Raw genomic sequence first — 20,933 nt, forward strand, 5'->3', positions numbered from 1 at the left:
TGTGACTGAAGAGAGAACACTGGTGAGATCTTTGTGTTGACGGAAAAGATCTGTATCTTGGTTGTAATGGTGGCTACACGAATGTACACGTGATAAAGTAACAGAATGATACAGACACTTTATACTAATGTCAATTTCCTAGGTGTGATATTGTACTGTAATTATGTAAGATGTGACTATTGGGGAAAACTGGGTAAAAGGTACCCCTGACTTCCTTGTATTGTTTTTGCAACTTCTGGTGAATCTATAATTATTTTTTTTTAAAGTTCTTTAGGCTATATAGACATAGGCATCTTAGGATTGGTAGGTAGACAATATTCATGCTTATTAATTAATGCCTTATGAGAAAACACTGCCCAATATGGATGCATTTCATATACTCTGCACCAACAGGCTATGAGGTATTGTACAGAGTTTAATTTTCCATACAACATAAACTTATCTCTCTAAATAATGTTAACACATTTCATGGGCATTTTGCCAAAATATATTAACATTGTCCCTGCTTTTTTTGCCCAAACAAAAACATAAGGCAGAATTCAATACCAGGGTCAGTTCAGGGATTGGGGACTTGCCAGGCAGTCAGCTGCAAATATCGACTGCTTTATTTTCTTTGAAGAAAACTCAGTTTTTATTGAATAAGAATGTTTATTGAGCAAATGAAATCTTTATTTAAAAAAAAAAAAAAGACTGGTGAAAAATAACCTCTCCTCCCCACCAGACCCATGCAGCCTTCTGTTGGAGAAATTCTTCAGGCTCCACCAAGGGGGGCAGAGCCAAGAGCAGAGAAGGATCCAGGCGTTTTGGACTGAGAATTGAGCAGTCACTGTTGTTACTGGGCTCTTAGTAAAGAAATGTATTTTTGCACCCATGCTTCCTTCGGTGTTGCACAGAGTTTCTGGCCTCTTTTGGTGGTGAATCTATGGAAAAGAGATGCTGACAGTCAATGCTAAAAAATTTCGCCTCCCGGAAAGGGGTGGAAAGGGAGGGGCAGCCCCCCACCTCGATCTTCTTGCTTGCTTTGCGGTACCCCTGGCACACTGTCCCTGCTCCCTCTTCTGGCCCTTGACCTCCCTCTTCTCTGTTTTCCACTGGAAACCACACTTCCTGGCCCACCTTCACCAGGAAAGATGTAACAACAGCTCTGCTCTGAAGCAGGTAATCTGCACCGCGCCTCTTAACTCTTCCGTTTTAATATAACAGTTTTGTTGGGATATAAGTCACTAATTTGCCCACTTAAAGTGTATAATCAGGGGCTTCCCTGGTGGCGCAGTGGTTGAGAATCTGCCTGCCGATGCAGGGGACACGGGTTCGAGCCCTGGTCTGGGAAGATCCCACATGCCGCGGAGCGACTAGGCCCGTGAGCCACAACTACTGAGCCTGCGCGTCTGGAGCCTGTGCTCCGCAACAAGAGAGGCCGCGATAGTGAGAGGCCCGCGCACCGCGATGAAGAGTGGCCCCCGCTCGCCGCAACTGGAGAAAGCCCTCGCACAGAAATGAAGACCCAACACAGCCAGAAATAAATAAATAAATAAATAATTTGAAAAAAAACCACAAAACCGCTATTTCAAAAAAAAAAAGTGTATAATCATAATTCAATGGTTTTAGTATATCGATAGATGATGCAACCATCACCACGATCAATTTTATAACATTTGTATTGCCCCGCAAAGGAACCTCTTATGTATTGTGCCACTTAATTCTTAATCACATTATCACGGGTTGTTAGCGACGGCTGCTTATATGGATGTGATTCCTGCCTTCCTGACCACACTGTGAGCTCATTAAGACTGGGGCTTGTGGTTGATGTCCCTGAATGGCTTCCAGCCTTTACTCCCTGAGAGTACTCGGAAGTGACAAGAGCCTAGGTCAGGGGGTGCTCTAACCTGGAGCAGGGGAGAAGAGCCAAAAGGATGGTGAAATAAGAGAGAGGAAGGGCTTTGTGGGTGTTTGAACATCCATGTGACATTGCTCCCATTGAGAGATGGGAGTCTATGTCCCCTCCCCTTGAATTTAGGCCAGTCTTAAGGACTGGTTGACTAATAGAGAATGGCAAAAGTGACGCTATGTGATTTGGTAGCTAAGTCATAGAAGGTCGTAGAGCTTCTGCCTGGTTCACTGAGCACTTACGCAGGAGCTTTGGACTTCCTCGTAAGGAGTCCTACCACCCCAGCTCGCCATAGTATGAGGAAGCCCAAACTAGCCCAACAGAGAGACCACACAGAGGGGCCCTGGAGGGACATGCCTCCAGCCCCCTGAGCTGTGCCAGCTCCAGCACCATCTGTCTGCAACGACACAAGAGACGCCTATCCAGAACCTTGCAGCCAAGCCCTCCTGGAATTCCAGACCCATGGAAACCATGAGAGATAAGAAGATGATCATTGTTGGATTAAGCCACTAAGCTTTGGGTGGTTGGTTATACAGCAATAGTTGACTGATATAGGCCCCTCACCTTCCTTCTACAAATGAGGAAACTTGACTTGCCCAAGGTCACACAGCTTATAAGTGAAAGAGCCACTGCTTTGAGCTCAGCTCAGGGCTCTTTGCCAGCTGTTGGTTAAGTGTTGGTGTCTTTAAAACTCCAGAAAGCCAATCAAGACACAAAGGAGAAGACCCAGGACATCCTGAGCCCTGGAGCATCCCCCTCCATATCTAGGCACTTGAGTGCCTCTTTCCCGTCCTTAACTGTCTCAAAATGATAACATTCAGCTTTGTCCCTGGAGCCCGTTTTCTCCCTTTCCGCACCGTTCTCTCATGCTCAGGAACCCAAGGTCCCCTGATTGTGTTTTTGCACTTAAAGATCGCTTCCATTTGCTGAACGTTTACTGTGTGCAGGCTCAGCACTAAATTCTTTGCATATACTAGCCTCACTTAGTCCTGCCAGGGACCCTTCCAGGTGTTGTGTCATCTCTCCTGCTACCGATGAGCTTGGCATGACATGCCTCCTGTCTACCTGTCTGCCTAGTCAGTAATACGTTAATCCTTCTCCCCTCCACCATGCTTCTGCCTGCCCCCTTTCCCTGGGCCACTCCCACTTAGCCTTGGGGGGGGGGTCTCAGTATAAATGTCACTCCCTCCAGGAGACCCTCCCAACACTAAGTTAGGTCCTCCTGTGACTGTGATGAAGGGTGGCCGAATATGCCGCCCCCAAATATGCCGCTTTGACGTGAGGATTATTTTGAACGAAAGACACTAAAAAAAAAACCCCAGTGAAACAAAACAAAACAGAAAAACCCCAGCAGGGGCAAGAAGAGCGTTCTGACCTCCCCTTTTTTCCCTGAAAGCAGGAGATAAAACTCCCATGTGAAAAATGTCCTCCTTGTACCAGGAGGAAAGAAATATTCTTAACGCCAGAGATAGAGTCAAGGCCAAGAGAACTCTGTAAAAACAGACCTTGTTAAGATAACTCTTATCAATCTTTAACTTTCCCCACCCACAGATATTTTAATTACTTTTCCACAGTTCCTTCCTTGTTCAAAAGCACGTAGCTTTTGCCACTTCTTTGGGTCTTCATCTTCCTGTGAGGCTCCTGTGTGCGTGTAAAAAGCTATATGTTTTCCTCTTGTTAATGTCTTATGTCGATTTAATTCTCAAGCCCAGCTGGAGCCCCTAAGAGGGTAGAGAGAAAGTTTTGCCTGCCCTGCAATATGCTCCCTCCTGCTCTCTTTCCCGCTGTCTTTTTCAAGCACTCATCACAATCTTGATTATCTATTTTGTGCAAATGTCTTTTAATGCCCTCTTTCTTATGCTAGATGTAAGGTCTGTAAGGGCTGTTTATTGTTTTATACCCAGCACTTAGCACAGTGCCTGGCAGGCGCCGGGCTCATGGTCTGCAAGCTAGGAAACCAAGCTCAGGGTTACACTTCTTAATGCCCGAGGTAAGGTGATAACCCAAGTCACCGGGTTCCCATCTTGAGGCTCATCCTGGCACTGTGGGGGTCTTCCCAGCATCCATCCAACAGCATGAAAGGTAAGGGACCCTAAAAGCCCAAAGGAGAAATACTCACATCACAGCCTGCTGGGAGCAGCTGTTTCTGGTGAATTCATAGCTACTCACCCACCTCCAGGGAGGGATCTTGTGGGTGTATTGAAAGCAGCAGAACTTAGCCACATCACTGCCACCTAAAGAAACAGGGAGAGAAAGGAGCTTGGACATGTCCCTTTGCTTCCATCCCTAGTCAGCCTGGGAAGGGAGTTGGACAGCGCCGTACGTGCAGCAGCTCCGAGATGAACGCTCAGGATAAAAACCAGGAAAAGAGGGAAAGCCGTGGGGAAGCTCTTCATGGTGCTACAAGCTGGGTCCTTCACAGCCTTCTTGCTAATTCCTCCAGTCTCAGCAGTGCCCTCTTTTATGGGGCTGAGTGGTCCCTGAAGATAATTCCAGAGAATTTTATGGTAGAGCACAAAAACAGCTCTTTTGTACTACAGCGGGGAAGCAACCTGATACCCGTGAAAGGGAGATTGGAAAGTGAGGAGGTGTCATGGGGCGGGAAGAGGTGGAGCCAGCACACCCCTGAGAGTCTCCCAGCCAGTGCAATGGTCTGAGGCAATGCTTGATTGTTTGAAAAGCAGAAGGAGAGGAAATGAAATAAGAATTCCAGAGAATTGACCTTAGTTGTTGCAGATAGATTCCTGGCTCTTGGCCAGAGTTTTCTTTTCTTTTTTTGGCCGCATGGCATGTAGGATCCTAGTTCCCTGACCAGGGATCGAACCTGTGTCCCCGCATTGGAAGCACAGTGTCCTAACCACTGAACCACCAGGGAAGTCCCCTTTCTTGGTTTTCTAAACATTGTTTATCTCTTGGGGAGGTCTGGACAGTCTCAGGACAGGCGCATAGAGCAGCCTGACCACACAATGGATGTTCTAGAATGACGCTCCTGGGGAGAAGCTTCAAGATGGCGGAAGAGTAAGACGTGAAGATCACCTTCCTCCCCACAAATACATCAGAAATACATCTACATGTGGAACAACCCCTACAGAACACCTACTGAAGGCTGGCAGAAGACCTCAGACCTCCCAAAAGGCAAGAAACTCCCCACGTACCTGAGTAGGGCAAAAGAAAAAAGAAAAAACAGAAACAAAAGAATAGGGATGGGACCTGCACCAGTGGGAGGGAGCCGTGAAGGAGGAAAGGTTTCCACACACTAGGAAGCGCCTTCGCGGGTGGAGACTGCGGGGGGGGGCGGAAGAAGGGAGCTTCGGAGCCACGGAGGAGAGCGCAGCCACAGGGGTGCGGAGGGCAAAGCGGAGAGATTCCCGCACGGAGGATCGGTGCCGAGCAGCACTCACCAGCCCGAGAGGCTTGTCTGCTCACCCGCCGGGGCGGGCGGGGCTGGGAGCTGAGGCTCGGGCTTCAGAGGTCGGATCCCAGGGAGAGGACTGGGGTTGGCGGTGTGAACACAGCCTGAAGGGGTTAGCGCACCACAGCTAGCCGGGAGGGAGTCCGGGAAAAGTCTGCAGCTGCCGAAGACGCAAGAGACTTTTTCTTGCCTCTTTGTTTCGCGGCGCGCAAGGAGAGGGGATTCAGAGCGCCGCCTAAACGAGCTCCAGAGATGGGCACGAGCCGCAGCGATCAGCGCGGACCCCAGAGACGGGCATGAGACGCTAAGGCTGCTGCTGCCGCCACCAAGAAGCCTGTGTGCGAGCACAGGTCACTCTCCACACCACCCCTCCCGGGAGCCTGTGCAGCCCGCCACTGCCAGGCTCCCCTGATCCGGGGACAACTTCCCTGGGAGAACGCACGGCGCGCCTCGGGCTGGTGCAACGTCACGACGCCTCTGGCGCCGCAGGCGCGCCCCGCCTCCTCCGTACCCTCCCTCCCCATGCCTGAGTGAGCCAGAGCCCCCGAAGCAGCTGCTCCTTTAACCCCGTTCTGTGTGAGCGAAGAACAGACGCCCTCAGGCGACCTACACGCAGAGGCGGGGCCAAATCCAAAGCTGAACCCCAGGAGCTCTGCGAACAAAGAAGAGAAAGGGAAATCTCTCCCAGCAGCCTCAGGAGCAGCGGATTAAATCTCCACAAACAACTTGATGTGCCTGCATCTGTGGAATACCTGAACAGACAACGAATCATCCCAAATTGAGGAGGTGGACTTTGGGAGCAATGATATATATTTTTTTCCTTTTTTCTCGTTTTGTGAGTGTGTATGTGTATGCTTCTGTGTGTGATTTTGTCTGTATAGCTTTGCTTTTACCATTTGTCCTAGGGTTCTGTCTGTTCTTTTTTTTTTTTATTTCTTAGTATAGTTTTTAGCACTTGTTATCATTGGTGGATTTGTTTTTTGGTTTGGTTGCTCTCTTCTTTCTTTCTTTTTTTTTATTTTTAAAAAATTGTTTAATAATTATTTTTTATTTTAATAACTTTATTTATTTTATGTTATTTTATCTTCTTCTTTCTTTCTTTTTTTTCTACCTTTTATTCTGAGCTGTGTGGATGACAGGCTCTTGGAGTTCCAGCCAGGCATCAGGGCTGTGCCTCTGAGGTGGAAGAGCCAAGTTCAGGACATTGGTCCACAAGAGACCTCCCAGCTCCACGTAATATCAAACAGTGAAAATCTCCCAGAGATCTCCATCTCAACACCAAGACCCAGCTCCACTCAACGACCAGCAAGCTCCAGTGCTGGACACCCTATGCCAAACAACTAGCAGGACAGGAACACAAACCCACCCATTAGAGAGAGGCTGCCTAAAATCATAATAAGGCCACACACACCCCAAAACACACCACCAGACGTGGACCTGCCCACCAGAAAGACAAGATCCAGCCTCATCCACCAGAACACAGGCACTAGTCCCCTCCACCAGGAAGCCTACACAACCCACCAAACCAACCTTAGCCACTGGGGGCAGACACCAAAAACAACAGGAACTACGAACCTGCAGCCTGCATAAAGGAGAACCCAAACACAGTAAGTTAAGCAAAATGAGAAGACAGAGAAACACACAGCAGATGAAGGAGCAAGGCAAAAACCCACCAGACCTAACAAATGAAGAGGAAATAGGCAGTCTACCTGAAAAAGAATTCAGAATAATGATAGTAAAGATGATCCAAAATCTTGGAAATAGAAAGGAGAAAATACAACAAACGTTTAACAAGGACCTAGAAGAACTAAAGAGCAAACAAACAGTGATGAACAACACAATTAATGAAATTAAAAATTCTCTAGAAGGGATCAATAGCAGAATAACTGAGGCAGAAGAAGGGATAAGTGACCTGGAGGATAAAATAGTGGAAATAATTACTGCAGAGCAGAATAAAGAAAAAAAAATGAGAAGAATTGAGGACAGTCTCAGAGACCTCTGGGACAACATTAAACACACCAACATTCAAATTATAGGTGTCCCAGAAGAAGAAGAGAAAAAGAAAGGGACTGAGAAAATATTTGAAGAGATTATAGTCGAAAACTTCCCTAATATGGGAAAGGAAATAGTTAATCAAGTCCAGGAAGCACAGAGAGTCCCATACAGGATAAATCCAAGGAGAAACACTCCAATACACATAGTAATCAAACTATCAAAAATTAAATACAAAGAAAAAATATTAAAAGCAGCAAGGGAAAAACAACAAATAAGATACAAGGGAATCCCCATAAGGTTAACAGCTGATCTTTCAGCAGAAACTCTGCAAGTCAGAAGGGAGTGGCAGGACATGTTTAAAGAGATGAAGGGGAAAAACCCACAACTAAGATTACTCTACCCAGCAAGGATGTCATTCAGATTTGACAGAGAAATTAAAACCTTTACAGACAAGCAAAAGCTAACAGAATTCAGCACCACCAAACCAGCTTTACAACAAATGCTAAAGGAACTTCTCTAAGCAGGAAACACAAGAGAAGGAAAAGACCTACAATAACAAACCCAAAACAATTAAGAAAATGGTAATAGGAACATACATATCGATAATTACCTTAAATGTAAATGGATTAAATGCTCCAACCAAAAGACATAGACTGGCTGAATGGATACAAAAACAAGACCCGTATATATGCTGTCTACAAGAGACCCACTTCAGACCTAGGGACACATACAGACTGAAAGTGAGGGGATGGAAAAAGATATTCCATGCAAGTGGAAATCAAAAGAAAGCTGGAGTAGCAATTCTCATATCAGACAAAATAGACTTTAAAACAAAGACTATTACAAGAGACAAAGAAGGACACTACATAACGATCAAGGGATCAATCCAAGAAGAAGATATAACAATTGTAAGTATTTATGCACCCAACATAGGAGCACCTCAATACATAAGGCAAATACTAACAGCCATAAAAGGGGAAATTGACAGTAACACAATCATAGTAGGGGACTTTAACACCCCACTTTCACCAATGGACAGGTCATCCAAAATGAAAATAAATAAGAAAACACAAGCTTTAAATGATACATTAAACAAGATGGACTTAATTGATATTTATAGGACATTCCATTCAAAAACAACAGAATACACTTTCTTCTCAAGTGCTCATGGAACATTCTCCAAGATAGATCATATCTTGGGTCACAAATCAAGCCTTGGTAAATTTAAGAAAATTGAGATCATATCAAGCATCTTTTCCGACCACAATGCTATGAGACTAGATATCAATTACAGGAAAAAATCTGTAAAAAATACAAACACATGGAGGCTAAACAATACACTACTTAATAACCAAGAGATCACTGAAGAAATCAAAGAGGAAATCAAAAAATACCTAGAAACAAATGACAATAAGAACATGAAAACCCAATACTTATGGGATGCAGCAAGAGCAGTTCTAAAAGGGAAGTTTATAGCGATACAATCCTACTTTAAGAAACAAGAAACATCTCAAATAAACAACCTAACCTTACACCTAAAGCAATTAGAGAAAGAAGAACAAAAAAACCCCAAAGTTAGCAGAGGAAAGAAATCATAAAGATCAGATCAGAAATAAATGAAAAAGAAATGAAGGAAACTATAGAAAAGATCAGTAAAACTAATAGCTGGTTCTTTGAGAAGATAAACAAAATTGATAAACCATTAGCCAGACTCATCAAGAAAAAAAGGGAGAAGACTCAAATCAATAGAATTAGAAATGAAAAAGGAGAAGTAACAACTGACACTGCAGAAATACAAAGGATCATGAGAGATTACTACAAGCAAGTATATCCCAATAAAATGGACAACCTGGAAGAAATGGACAAATTTGTAGAAATGCACAACCTTCCAAGACTGAACCAGGAAGAAATAGAAAATATGAACAGACCAATCACAAGCACTGAAATTGAAACTGTGCTTAAAAATCTTCCAACAGGGCTTCCCTGGTGGCGCAGTGGTTGAGAGTCTGCCTGCCAGTGCAGGGGACACGAGTTTGAGCCCTGGTCTGGGAGGATCCCACATGCTGCGGAGCAACTGGGCCCGTGAGCCACAACTACTGAGCCTGCGCGTCTGGAGCCTGTGCCCTGCAACAACAGAGGCCGCGGCAGTGAAAGGCCCGCGCACCGCGATGAAGAGTGGCCCCCGCTCGCCGCAACTAGAGAAAGCCCTCGCACAGAAACAAAGACCCAACACAGCCAAAAATAAATAAATAAATAAAAATAAAATTAAAAAAAAAAAATTCTTCCAACAAACAAAAGCCCAGGACCAGATGGCTTCACAGGCGAATTCTAACAAACATTTAGAGAAGAACTAACACCTATCCTTCTCAAACTCTTCCAAAATATAGCAGAGGGAGGAACACTCCCAAACTCATTCTACGAGGCCACCATCACCCTGATACCAAAACCAGACAAAAATGTCACAAAGAAAGAAAACTACAGCCCAATATCACTGATGAACATAGATGCAAAAATCCTCAACAAAATACTAGCAAACAGAATCCAACAGCACATTAAAAGGATCATACACCATGATCAAGTGGGATTTATCCCAGGAATGCAAGGATTCTTCAATATACGCAAATCAATCAATGTGATACAGCATATTAACAAATTGAAGCATAAAAACCATATGATCATCTCAGTAGATGCAGAGAAAGCTTTCGACAAAATTCAACACCCATTTATGATAAAAACCCTCCAGAAAGTAGGCATGGGGGAACTTACCTCAACATAATAAAGGCCATATATGACAAACCCACAGCCAACATCGTCCTCAATGGTGAAAAACTGAAACCATTTCCACTAAGATCAGAAACAAGACAAGGTTGCCCACTCTCACCACTATTATTCAACATAGTTTTGGAAGTTTTAGCCACAGCAATCAGAGAAGAAAAAGAAATAAAAGGAATCCAAATCGGAAAAGAAGAAGTAAAGCTGTCACTGTTTGCAGATGACATGATACTATACATAGAGAGTCCTAAAGATGCTACCAGAAAACTACTAGAGCTAATCAATGAATTTGGTAAAGTAACAGGATACAAAATTAATGCACAGAAATCTCTTGCATTCCTATACACTAATGATGAAAAATCTGAAAGTGAAATTAAGAAAACACTCCCATTTACCATTGCAACAAAAAGAATAAAATATCTAGGAATAAACCTACCTAAGGAGACAAAAGACCTGTATGCAGAAAATTATAAGACACTGATGAAAGAAATTAAAGATGATACCAACAGATGGAAAGATATACCATGTTCTTGGAAGAATCAATATTGTGAAAATGACTATACTACCCAAAGCTATCTACAGATTCAATGCAATCCCCATCAAACTACCACTGGCATTTTTCACAGAACTAGAGCAAAAAATCTCACAATTTGTATGGAAACACGAAAGACCCTGAATAGCCAAAGCACTCTTGAGAAAGAAAAACGGAGCTGGAGGAATTAGGCTCCCTGACTTCAGACTATACTACAAAGCTACAGTAATCAAGACAGTATTGTACTGGCCCAAAAACAGAAATATAGATCAGTGGAACAGGATAGAAAGCCCAGAGATAAACCCATGCACCTTTGGTCAACTAATCTATGACAAAGGAGGCAAGGATATACAATGGAGAAAAGACAGCCTCTTCAATAAGTGGTGCTGGGAAAACTGGACAGCTACATGTAAAAGAATGAAATTAGAACACTCCCTAACACCATACACAAAAATAAACTCAAAGTGGATTAAAGCCCTAAATGTAAGGCCAGACACTATAAAACTCTTAGAGGAAAACATAGGCAGAACACTCCATGACATAAATCACAGCAAGTTCCTTTCTGACCCACCTCCTAGAGAAATGGAAATAAAAACAAAAATAAACAAATGGGACCTCATGAAACTTAAAAGCTTTTGCACAGCAAAGGAAACCATAAACAAGACGAAAAGACAACCCTCAGAATGGGAGAAAATATTTGCAAATGAAGCAACTGACAAAGAATTAATCTCCAAAATTTGCAAGCAGCCCATGCAGCTCAGTATCAAAATAAAAAACAACCCAATCCCAAAATGGGCAGAAGACCTAAATAGACATTTCTCCAAAGAAAATATACAGATTGCCAACAAACACATGAAAGAATGCTCAACATCATTAATCATTAGAGAAATGAAAATCCAAACTACAATGAGATATCATCTCACACTGGTCAGAATGGCCATCATCAAAAAATCTACAAACAATAAATGCTGGAGAGGGTGTGGAGAAAAGGGAACCCTCTTGCACTGTTCGTGGGAATGTAAATTTGTACAGCCACTATGGAGAACAGCATGGAGGTTTCTTAAAAAACTAAAAATAGAACTACCATATGACCCAGCAATCCCACTACTGGGCATATACCCTGAGAAAACCATAATTCAAAAAGAGTCATGTACCACAATGTTCATTGCAGCTCTACTTACAGTAGCCAGGACATGGAAGCAACTTAAGTGTCCATCAACAGATGAATGGATAAAGAAAATGTGACACATATATACAATGGAATATTACTCAGCCATAAAAAGAAACGAAATTGAGTTATTTGTAGTGAGGTGGATGGACCTAGAGTCTGTCATGTCATACAGAGCGTATAAGTCAGAAATAGAAAAACAAATACCGTATGCTAACACATATATATGGAATCTAGGGGGGAAAAAATGGTCCTGAAGAACCTAGGGGCAAGATGGGAATAAAGACGCAGACCTACTAGAGAATGGACTTGAGGATACAAGGACTTGTATCCTTGTCAAGGAATGGACTTGGGAGGGGGAAGGGTAAGCTGGGACAAAGTGAGAGAGTGGCATGAACATATATACACTACCAAATGTAAAATAGATAGCTAGTGGGAAGCAGGGGACTTTCAGATCCATGTTTCATAACCCCATGCTCGGTCATTCTCACCCCCTGATATGCCCCCTGGCTTTAAAATTTTGAATTTAAGCTTTTTTAAAAAACCCATCTAGAACTATAGAATTTTTCAGGGCTAGCTGGGACCTTACATCTCACCTAGCCCAACCCTTTAAAACACCCCCTCAGAGCCATCCAGCCTGTTTTGACCACTCTGAGTGATGGGGAACTCACCACTGAACTCCTCAACCTAACACAGCTCTCCCTGTGACAAAGTCCTTTTAAGTTCTTTTTACAATTTGGCTGAAATCTTTACTTCTTTTGTTTCTACCTTTTGACCCAGTTCTATACAAAAATGCCTCATTTCTCCTCTTCTTTTGGAAGGTGAGGAAATTGATTGTCATTGCTTTTGTTTGGGTTCCTCTAAAGCAGACCCTGAGCTAAGGATTCCAGTGCAAGTAATTCACGCGGGAGGTGATTCCGGGAGACACCAGTCAAGGAGGGGGGAAGCGAGGCGGGGGAGGGAGGGTGCCAGTGTGGGGCAGGTGGTCAGCAGGTTACGGCCACAGGCAGCTGAAGCTCGGTTCTACTGGGGGATTCTGGGAGCGGGTGCAGAATAAGCCGGGGTTGGCCCAACTGCGGGGTGAGGAAGCGGGGATGTTCTCTGCATGTCTTTGGTTAAGGGCTCTGTCCCACGCTCCACTCCCAGCTCGTCCTATGAGCAAGCTGAGCGCGCTCTGTGATCAGAGAAAAGGCCCTCTGTCAGAGTTGCAGGTGTCCCTAGTGAGGAGTCTTTGGCTCACAGATGTTGAATGATGAGGGGGTATAGGCGGGGCCCCAATGACACCTGCTATGACCATTACAGTGTTTGCCCCCTAACTGTCCTCTTCTCTACACTAAGCTCCCCTACGCCTTCAATTTGCCCCACACCATCCTATGTGAAGGCCACCTTCACACACCAGTTTCTATGTTAATGAACAGCTACTGTGTGTTGGGGACCCAAATATTGCATAAATGGAACACAATAAACACTAACCATAAGGGGTTGATAAATCATCGATAAATTGGACAATATTAGAATTTGGAACTTTTATTCATTAGAAGACACCAATAAGAGAGTGAAAAGCAATCTGCAAGGGGGGAGATTTTTGCAATACATCTGTACTGGGTTGAACAGTGTCCCCTTCAAAATTCATGTCAACCCAGAACTTCAGAATGTGACCTTATTGGAAAATAGGGTCTTTGCAGTTGTAATTAGTTAAGAGGCGATCATGTCGGATTAGAGTGGGCTCTTGTGATATTGTTTTCTTTTTTTTATTGGAGCATAATTGCTTTACAATGTTGTGTTAGTTTCTGCTGTGCAATGAAGAGAATCAGCTATATGTATACATATATCCTCTCCCTCTTGGCCCTCCCTCCCACCCCACCCCCATCCCACCCCTCTAGGTCGTCACAGAGCACCAAGCTGAGCTTCCTGTGCTTTATAGCAGGTTCCCACTAGCTATCTATTTTACAGATGATAGTGTATATATGTCAATCCTAATGTCCCAATTCGTCCCACCCTCCCCTTCCCCCCCTGTGTCCACATGTCCATTCACTACATCTGCATCTCCATTCCTGCCCTGGATGTAGGTTCATCTGTACCATTTTTCTAGATTCCGCATTTACGCATTAATATACGATATTTGGTTTTCTCTTTCTGGCTTACATCACTCTGTATGACAGACTCTAGGTCCATCCACATCTCTACAAATGACCCAATTTCATTCCTTTTTATGGTTGAGTAATACTCCATTGTATGTATGTACCACATCTTCTTTATCCATTCATCTGTTGTTGGACATTTAGGTTGTTTTCGTGTCCTGGCTATTGTAAATAGTGCTGCAATGAACATTGTGGTACATGACTCTTTTTGAATTATGGTTTTCTCAGGGTATATGCCCAGTAGTGGGATTGCTGGGTCTTATGGTAGTTCTATTTTTAGTTTTTTGAGGAACCTCCATACTGTTCTCCACAGTGGCTGTATCAATTTACATTCCCACCAACAGTGCAAAAGGGTTCCCTTTTCTCCACACCCTCTCCAGCTTCTATTGTTTGTAGATTTTTTGATAATGGCCATTCTGACCAGTGTGAGGCGATTCTTGTGATATTGTGATTTATAATAATAAATAAATATTTAGTCTACATCTCCTGGCACACAGCTTCTAAAACCCTTGTAATTTTCTAAGCAATAAGAGGAATGGGAGCATCTTTTGATTTGGTATTGGGTCTTTTGTCCTCAGTTCTTGAAGCAGCTCCAGAGCAAAAAGGTGAAAGGAGTGTCGTTATTCACAAAAAGCCCCTTTCAACCACACCTGAGTTTATGTTAATGATGTGATTTTGGAAAACCCCCTAGATAGCCAGAGGATGGGGGCTGGTTGCCAAGGGAACCAACCATGTGATTGATTACAGGGTTGGAACTGTCAGCCCCACTCTCCAATATCCAGGGAGGGAGAGAAGCTAGAGGTTGAATTAATCCCCAGTGGCCAATGACTTAATGAATTATGCCTACACAATAAAGTCTCCATAAAAATCCCCCAAGAACAGGGTTTGGAGAGTTTCTGGGTTGGTGAACGCGTAGAGGTGCTGGGAAGATGGCATGCCTGAAGATCTGTGCCCCTTCCCATAATTTACCTTTTGTATCTCTTCCACTGGGCTGTTCCTGAGGTGTATCCTTTATAATAAAGTGGTAATCTAGTAAGTAAATCTAGTTTTCCTGAGTTCTGTGAGCCACTCCCATAAATTATTAATCCCAAGGAGGGGGTCATGGGAAGCTCTCTGATCTGTAGTTGGTCTGTAAGAAGCACAGGTGTTTCCAAACTCAGGTTCGGCTGCTCGTCACTCAAGAATCCAATACTGAGAGACAAGTGTTGGGTAAAAGGAAAGATAGCTTTATTGAGGAAGCTGGCAATCCTGGGGAGAAGGAGGACTCATGTCCCAAAGAACCACCTCCCGGCTCCCCAGGTTTTGCTCGGAGATTATATATGAAAAAGAGGAAGGGGCTATGTGCTGAGGAGGGGGTAATCTTCTATTTTCAGAGATGATTGTCCCTATCACACGGTTCCAAGTAGCTGTCATGTCTCACTTGTGTTTGGAACATTATCTGAGCCATAAATCTCTGGTCAGCTAGTCCTTCTGCTTCCAACAGGTGTGGGGTCTATGTGCTTGTGGGCAGCATACAGTTAACTTCTTCCACCTGGTGGGGGTCTCAGTATCTGCAAAATAGCTCAAAGGATATGGCTCAGAATATTATCTTTAGACCTTGAGGAGGAACTAAAAGTCCTTGACTTTGTTTAATGGCTGAACTGTTATTATTTTGTCTTGCTTGACTGTTTTCCTTTCTTTCTGCATTTTTTCATTTCTCTGATTAAATTTATTCTTTGGCACTCAGGGAAGGCCTAGAAGGCTAAAGTTTTTCTACAAATGAGAGGCTGGCGGAGGATAGGGGTGGGGTGGGTCTGTCCCAGGAAGGACCCATAGGGTCCTGCTCAGTTACAAGGTGGCAACCTGGGCTTTCAATGGGCATCTGAAGTGGGGCCAATCTTGTGGGACTGAGCCCTTAGCCTGTGAGATCTGACACTATCTCCGTGTGGATAGTATCAGAATTGAGTTAAATTGTAGGATACTCAGCTGGTGTCTGAGAATTTCTGGGTGTGAGGAAAACCCTCCCACATCTGGTCAGAAGTGAAGTATTGAGAGTAGAGTGCTGTAGTGAGTAGACAGGAAACAGAGAGTATTTTCCCCTGTCAGTTCTAAATCCAATGACTGGTGTCCTTATAGGAAGGCCACGTGAAGAGGCAGAGGGACACACAGGGAAGAAGCCCACGTGAGGACAAAGGCAAAGTTTGGATTGATGCAGCTACAAGCCCAGGAACGCCCAGGATCTTCCAAAAGATAAGAAGAAGCAAGAAAGGATCCTTCCCTAGAGCCTTCAGAGGGAGTGTGGCCCTCCTGACACCTTGATTTTGGACTTCTAGCCTCCAGAAACATGAGAGAATAAATTTCTGTTGTTTTAAGCCACCCGGTTTGTGGTCATTTGTTTCAGAAGCCCTAAGAAATGAACGCAACATATTATCTGTAAAAGGACGAGAGTTCAGAATATATAAGGAACACTAAAAATCAACAAGAAAAAGACGGACAACCCAATAGAAAAAAAGTGGCCAAAACTCAAACATTTTATGGAAGAGGAAACACCATTGATGAAGGGAAAGGGGCTTGATTGTATGAGTCATCAGAGAAATGCAAACTTAAACTGTAATGTGATATTACTTACACACCCACCAGAATGACTAAAATGAAAAAGATGGAAAATACTAAATGGCAATGAGAATATGGCACATAGGAAACTCACATACTGCTGGCGGGAGTGGAAAACTTTTGGCAGTAGTTACTAAAACTGAACATACATATATTCTACAATCTAGCAATTCTACTCCTAGGTGTATACCCATCAGAAGAGTGTACATACGTGCACCAAAAGACATTGTTTGTAATAGCCTCAAGCTGGAAACTACCTGAATATCTGTCAACATAGAATGGAAAATAAATTGTGGTTTGTTGATGTAATACAATACCGTACAACAATGAGAATGAACTACAATTACACAAAACCATGTGGATGTATCTCATGACCTAATGCTGAGGAAAAGAAACCAGACATGTTGGAGAAATATTGTAGGGTTCCATGTATATAAAGTACCAAATAAGCAAAACTAACCTATAATGATGGAAGTCAGAATAGGGTTACCCCTTGGGCATAGTGACTAGAAGAAAGGAAGGTCCAAGGGGGAGCTCTAGGGGGCTGGTACGCTCTGTTCCTTGATCTGGGTGCTAGTGGACCCTTTTATCCTTGTGAAAATTCATTGAGCTGTACCCTTAGGATTCATGTATTATATTTCAATAAATTAGTGAAGGGAAAGGAAATGATATTGCAAATAAAACAGATCACTATGCAATGAAGAAACTGTTTTATCAGAGTCATGACCTTCTCATTTCCCTTCCTTCCTCCTCTTTCTTTTGTATTCAGAATGTTCCTCATTTCAAAGAAAAGTGCTGGCTGGCTGTCACATCAGTCTGCATCTTGTTTGCACTGTTTCTGCTTTCTTCTTCCAAACCCTGACTCTCCCCGACCTGGCAGAGTCCATTCCAAGAGTCATGGCTCAACTGCAACTTCTAGACTCCTGCTTGTCCTCTAGAGTTTGCCTTTGCTGCCATAGTCCCTGGATCTGGGGCACCCCAGGAGTCCAAGTTAAGACCTCTTCTTAGCTTAAATAATTATATCTGCAAAAACCCCTATTTCCAGATAAGGTCACATTCTGAGGTTCTGAGTAGATGTGAATTTGGGGCAGGGGTATGATTCAACCTAGTACAGATGTATTGCAAAAATCTTCTGTGGGCCTGCAGATTGCTTTTTCACTCTCTTATTGCTGTCTTCTAATGAATATAAGTTCCAAATTTCAATGTAGTCCAATTTATCAACTTTCCCGCTTTATGGTTAGTAATTATGTATTTATGAGACATTTGGGTCCCTTCAGCCAAGGAGCATGTCTATAAGTGGACTTCTGCTGAAACCCCTCCTCCTTGGTACTTGTGTAACAGGCCCATCTGGCCAGGGCCTTGAGTATGTCCTTAATGCCAGCCCAAGACTGGTGGCCCTGGATCCCACTGTTCCTCCAAGTCCCTTTCCTATGGCTGAAGCCTCTGCCCCTACCTTCCAACCTGCTGGCTGGGCTCCCAGCACATATGTAGGGATTTCTCAGAGCCCCCATCCCATGTGGTTCCCAAGTTCTGAAATGTCATCTGCATTTCCACTGCTATAGACACTCTTTTAGAATCAGGCCTACTGTTCTGTTGTCATGGGCACTGGGCTTCAGCAGCCTCTCTGAAGGAAAGAGGGCTGCCTCTCTAGGCCCTCCTTTCTCAGCTGAGTTGCTTCTTCCTAGTTCCCCTCTTTATGGACTGAATTGTGTTCCCCTCAAATTCATATGTTGAAGCCCTAACCCCCAATGTGACTACACTTGGAGATAGGGTCTTCAAAGAAGTAGTTAAGGTCAAATGAGGTCATAAGGTTGGGGCCCTGATCCAATAGGACTAGTGTCCTTATAAGAAGTGGAGGAGACACCAGGGATGTGCGTGCACAGAAACAAGATGATATGAGGACACCGGGAGAAGACAGCTGTCTACAAGTCAAGGAGAGAGGCCTCAGAGAAACCAATCCTGCTGACACCTTGGATTCCCAGCCTCTAGAACCATGAGAAAATAAATGTCTATTGTTTAAGCTGCCCAGCCCGTGGTATTTTGTCACAGCAGCCTGAGCTGAGTGACACAGCCTCACGCTTCAGTGAAGGCTTCTCCCCTCCTCCTTGTTTCTAGGGTTGGGTTCTCCCAGAGGCAGATCCTGAGACAAGAATTTGAGTGCAAACATACTGGGGTGGAAATTTCAGGAAATGCCAGCTGGGGTGTGGGGAAGTGAGACAGAGATGGGAGGGCAGCTGATAAAGAAAGGACACTTTATCAAGCATGTCCCTTGTAGGCAACTGGGGCTCAGTCAGACCTCTGAATTACAACCAGAGTCCTTGCAGTTGAGGGCAAGGAAGTTGCAGCCTTCCCACCCATCGCCACTGGCTGGGGGCACTTGGGCCAGCCCTGCACATGGGTCAAGAGGGAGCCCTCAGGTGGAGCACCTCAGGTGTGTGCTGATGGAGGACAGAAGGAACAGTGAGAATGGGAGGGTGGGTGCTGAAGGATGTGGGTTGGGCACCCCCAGTATCTGCTACATGTGGACTCATGGGTAGGGACCAAATATCCTTCCACTGGGGGCAGAATGCCCCATTCTGTGTCTGCAAAGACTTCACCCCTCTGTACCTATGACCTATGTCACCAACTCACAGAAGCTTTCCTCCATCCTCCATTCCAAGCTGGACCGGGTAGCCCTCCCCTGGTTTCCAGAGAACACTGTGCTGCGTTGAATCACAGACACCATCGTTATCCCTTGCACACTCATTAGCCTTTTTATCTGCCCTCCTTCCTGGCCAGTGAATTCTTTCCATTCGTTTCATCACTGACTCTTTCATTCAACAAATTTTTTGTGATCTCTGCACTATGCTAGATGCTGAGATCCAGAGGTGAACAAGGCAGACACCGTCCTTGCTGTCGGGGAGTGTATATTCTAGTGGAGGGGCTAGACTGAGCAGAAAACAATTACTCAATAGATTATTAATGCTACCTGGATGGAGAAGCCCAGGGAGCTTTAAGAGTGTAGACTAAGGGAATGTGAACCAGGCTAGGGAGTCAGAAACTCTTCCTTTAAAGAAAGTGGCCTTTGCAACTTAACCCTGAAGGACAGCGTGCTGCTTATTCTCCAATTGCATGCACGCACGCGTGTTTGCGAGCACGTGCGTGCACACGCGTGCACCCACACACACTCTGCCCCTGCCATGCGTGATTCTCTACCCTCCTCTGCCCTGCTCAGCGCTTGGGGTTGACCTCCGTGGACTGCATCTTCAAGCTTCCTGGCCCTCTGACTGCCTCCTGGGTCCTGTTCATCCCGCTCTCTCCCTGCCCGGCCATAGCCTTGGCAGTGACCTGTGTCTCTCCATGGATTGAATTGAATCACGATGTGAATGCAGGTAGTCTGGCTCCAAAACTCGTGCTCTTCACCTCCAGGCTTAGGGGCGGATCTGGGTTTGGTGGAAACTAATGCTTATACAATTTGGTGGCCCTCTTTTTTTTAAAAAAGACACAATGCTACCAAATGAGGTGCAGGGCTCTCGAAGGGACCCTGCAAGTGAGGGGCCCGAGGTCAAAGCTGCAGAACCTCGTGGTGAATCCCCTCTGACTGCATTCTACTGCCTCCTGTACAGAGCATGGGTCGAGCATTTTCCTCTTTATCCTAAACACTATGGGGAGATATTAAGGAGTTTAAAGCAGGGGATAAGGTTAGAGGAGGGATTTATAAAGACTCCCCTGGCTGTTGTATGGAAGATGCACTAGAGAGGGACAAGGGGGGACGTGGAAGACCAGTAAGGAGCCTCCTTGTTTGTCTTCACAAGCCTTCAGCACAGAGTCTGGAACCCATTTATTGCACAAACGTTTGTTTAGTTCTTACCAGGGGCCCAGGCGCTGTCAAAGGCTCTGGAGGTGCATGGTGGACAAGACCCCAGCCCCGTCCTTACCAAAGCTGAGTACATGGACGTGAACCCCCCACCTGCTGTCGCAGTGGGACCTCGATCAGGGAGGGGGAGAGGCCAGAAGGAGGCACAGTGTGTTAGGGGGGTTTCCCCAGGGCTGAGAAGCTCCTCCAGGAGGTAGGAAATGTCCTAGTTTGGATCTAATAGAAGCAGGATGGAATCAAGAAAAGAAAACATGTTTCCAGGAATCGGAAAAAGACAAACCTTTTTTGGTTTGTTACCAGTTACTCCATCTATCTTCATGGCAGTTCTGTGAGGGAGGTTTTCTTATCCTTCCTTTTCATCCAAAGAAACTGAGGTTCAGAGAGGGGAAGTGATTTGTTCAAGGTCACAGAGTTAGCAGGTGACAGAGCCAAGGTTCAAAGCCAGGTCTGTCTTATGCCTGTGCCTTGTGCCTCTGAGTGTCTTAGGGTCCTGTCCCCTGGGCCCTTACCCTGAGAAAGGGCCTTAAGGTTAACTTGCTTCAGGCTCTGTCCTGGAGCCAAATGACTCCGCAATTAA

General features: G+C 44.7%; 1 protein-coding gene across 1 annotated transcript; it reads right to left on the bottom strand.

Annotated features, from left to right (window-relative positions):
• Positions 1-787: 787 nt before the first annotated feature.
• Positions 788-5,066, bottom strand: CCL26 (C-C motif chemokine ligand 26). The gene is made up of 3 exons (XM_082429229.1): positions 4,212-5,066; positions 4,008-4,122; positions 788-920 (listed from the first exon to the last, which is right to left on the bottom strand). The coding sequence occupies exons 1-3, from the start codon at positions 4,282-4,284 to the stop codon at positions 833-835; spliced, it is 276 nt and encodes a 91-aa protein (XP_082285355.1). The 5' UTR covers positions 4,285-5,066; the 3' UTR covers positions 788-832.
• Between the last annotated feature and the right edge of the window lie 15,867 nt (positions 5,067-20,933).

The sequence above is a fragment of the Balaenoptera physalus genome (genome assembly GCF_965194825.1).
Source record: "Balaenoptera physalus genome assembly, chromosome: 16".
Classification (NCBI taxonomy): Eukaryota; Metazoa; Chordata; class Mammalia; order Artiodactyla; family Balaenopteridae; genus Balaenoptera; species Balaenoptera physalus.